At 49.3% G+C, this 1350-nt stretch overlaps 1 protein-coding gene across 1 annotated transcript; it reads left to right on the forward strand.

Moving 5' to 3' along the window:
• The first annotated feature begins 312 nt into the window (after nucleotides 1–312).
• On the forward strand, nucleotides 313–651 carry LOC122215161 (60S ribosomal protein L32-like). Its single transcript, XM_042930297.1, has one exon. It carries the CDS (start codon nucleotides 313–315, stop codon nucleotides 649–651), a length of 339 nt encoding a protein of 112 aa, XP_042786231.1.
• The last annotated feature ends 699 nt before the right edge of the window (nucleotides 652–1350 follow it).

Here is a 1350-nt window from a genome sequence, read left to right on the forward strand (position 1 = left end):
TTCTGCATCCCCAGCAAGCTCCTGTGCAGGCCTCCCAGCTGCACCTGGATGTGCTCCCAGCCTTAGCTCCCTCTGTGCCCCTAAGCTAGTCCCCGGCTCAACCCAGGAGGCCCTTTCCTCACGGAGCACCGGATGGAAGCATGGGCGACAGTCAAACCAATGGGTTCAAGTCTCAACCCTGCCACTTAGCAGCTACAGCTTAGTCACATGAACCTCTCTGAGCTTCGGTTTTGTCCTACTTAAAAATAGCGGGCTTCCCCTCTCTCCCTCGGCACTGCCTATGCCGGTGGCAGCCATCTTTTACTCGGCATCATGGCCACCCTCAGATTTCCGGTGAAGCCCAGGATTGTTAAAAAGAGGACTAACAAGTTCATCCGGCACCACTCAGACCCACGTGTCAAAATTAAATGCAACTGGAGGAAACCCAGAGGCATTGGTGAAACGGGGGGAAGACAATCTAAGGGCCAGATCTCGATGCCCAACATTGGTTACGAGAGCAGCAAGAAAACAAAGCATATGCTGCCCATTGGCTTCCGGAAGTTCCTAGTCCACCACATCAAGGAGCTTGAAGTGCTGCTGATTTACAACAAATCTTACTGCACAGAGATTGCTCACAATGTCCCCTCCCAGACCCACCAAGCCACTGCATAAAGAGCAGCCCAGTTGGCCACCAGGGTCCCCAATCCCGATGTCAGGCTACACGGCAAAGAAAATGAATAGACAGTTTATGCGCACATCGTATTTGTGCTAATAAAACCATAAAACTAAAATAATGATAATAATAATAATAATAATAATAAATAGTGGACCATTTAGGGGTAAATTACCCCGCCATTTGCAGTGGTGGCCTCGACGCATGCGGAAGGGTCTGATATCTTGCCCCACCTCCTCCCTTCAGCAAGAATTGCCTGGATTGGTTTAAAGGTTCAAGCAACGAGTCATCAGGGCCTGCTCATCGTAAGCACACATTATTTTCCACAGTAGCACAGTGCTGTCCTTCTTCCGCCTTCCATATCCACCTGTCTTTCAGGGCCTGAGGCATCGCTTCCAGTTTCTAGAACACCAGCTGACTCAGCACCCTCAGTGCCCTGGAGCTTTTCTCAGGTGGGGACACACTATAAGTCAGTCACCTAGGTCGCCCCAAACACACATGCTGTGTTTCTTCCTGTATATGTATTCACAGCCACTGGTGCCTTAACAGACTTTGCAGACTTCAGAGTTAGCATTTGGCAAAGACGTTTTGTGTCCCTTGATTCTCCTTCATAGGTTGAGGACGTCAAATATTTGAGTGAATTTACAAGACAGCATAGACGCCTTCAGAACTTTTAGAAGAGCATCATCAGTGCTGGC

This window comes from Panthera leo, chromosome A3 (assembly GCF_018350215.1).
Source record: "Panthera leo isolate Ple1 chromosome A3, P.leo_Ple1_pat1.1, whole genome shotgun sequence".
Lineage (NCBI taxonomy): Eukaryota > Metazoa > Chordata > Mammalia > Carnivora > Felidae > Panthera > Panthera leo.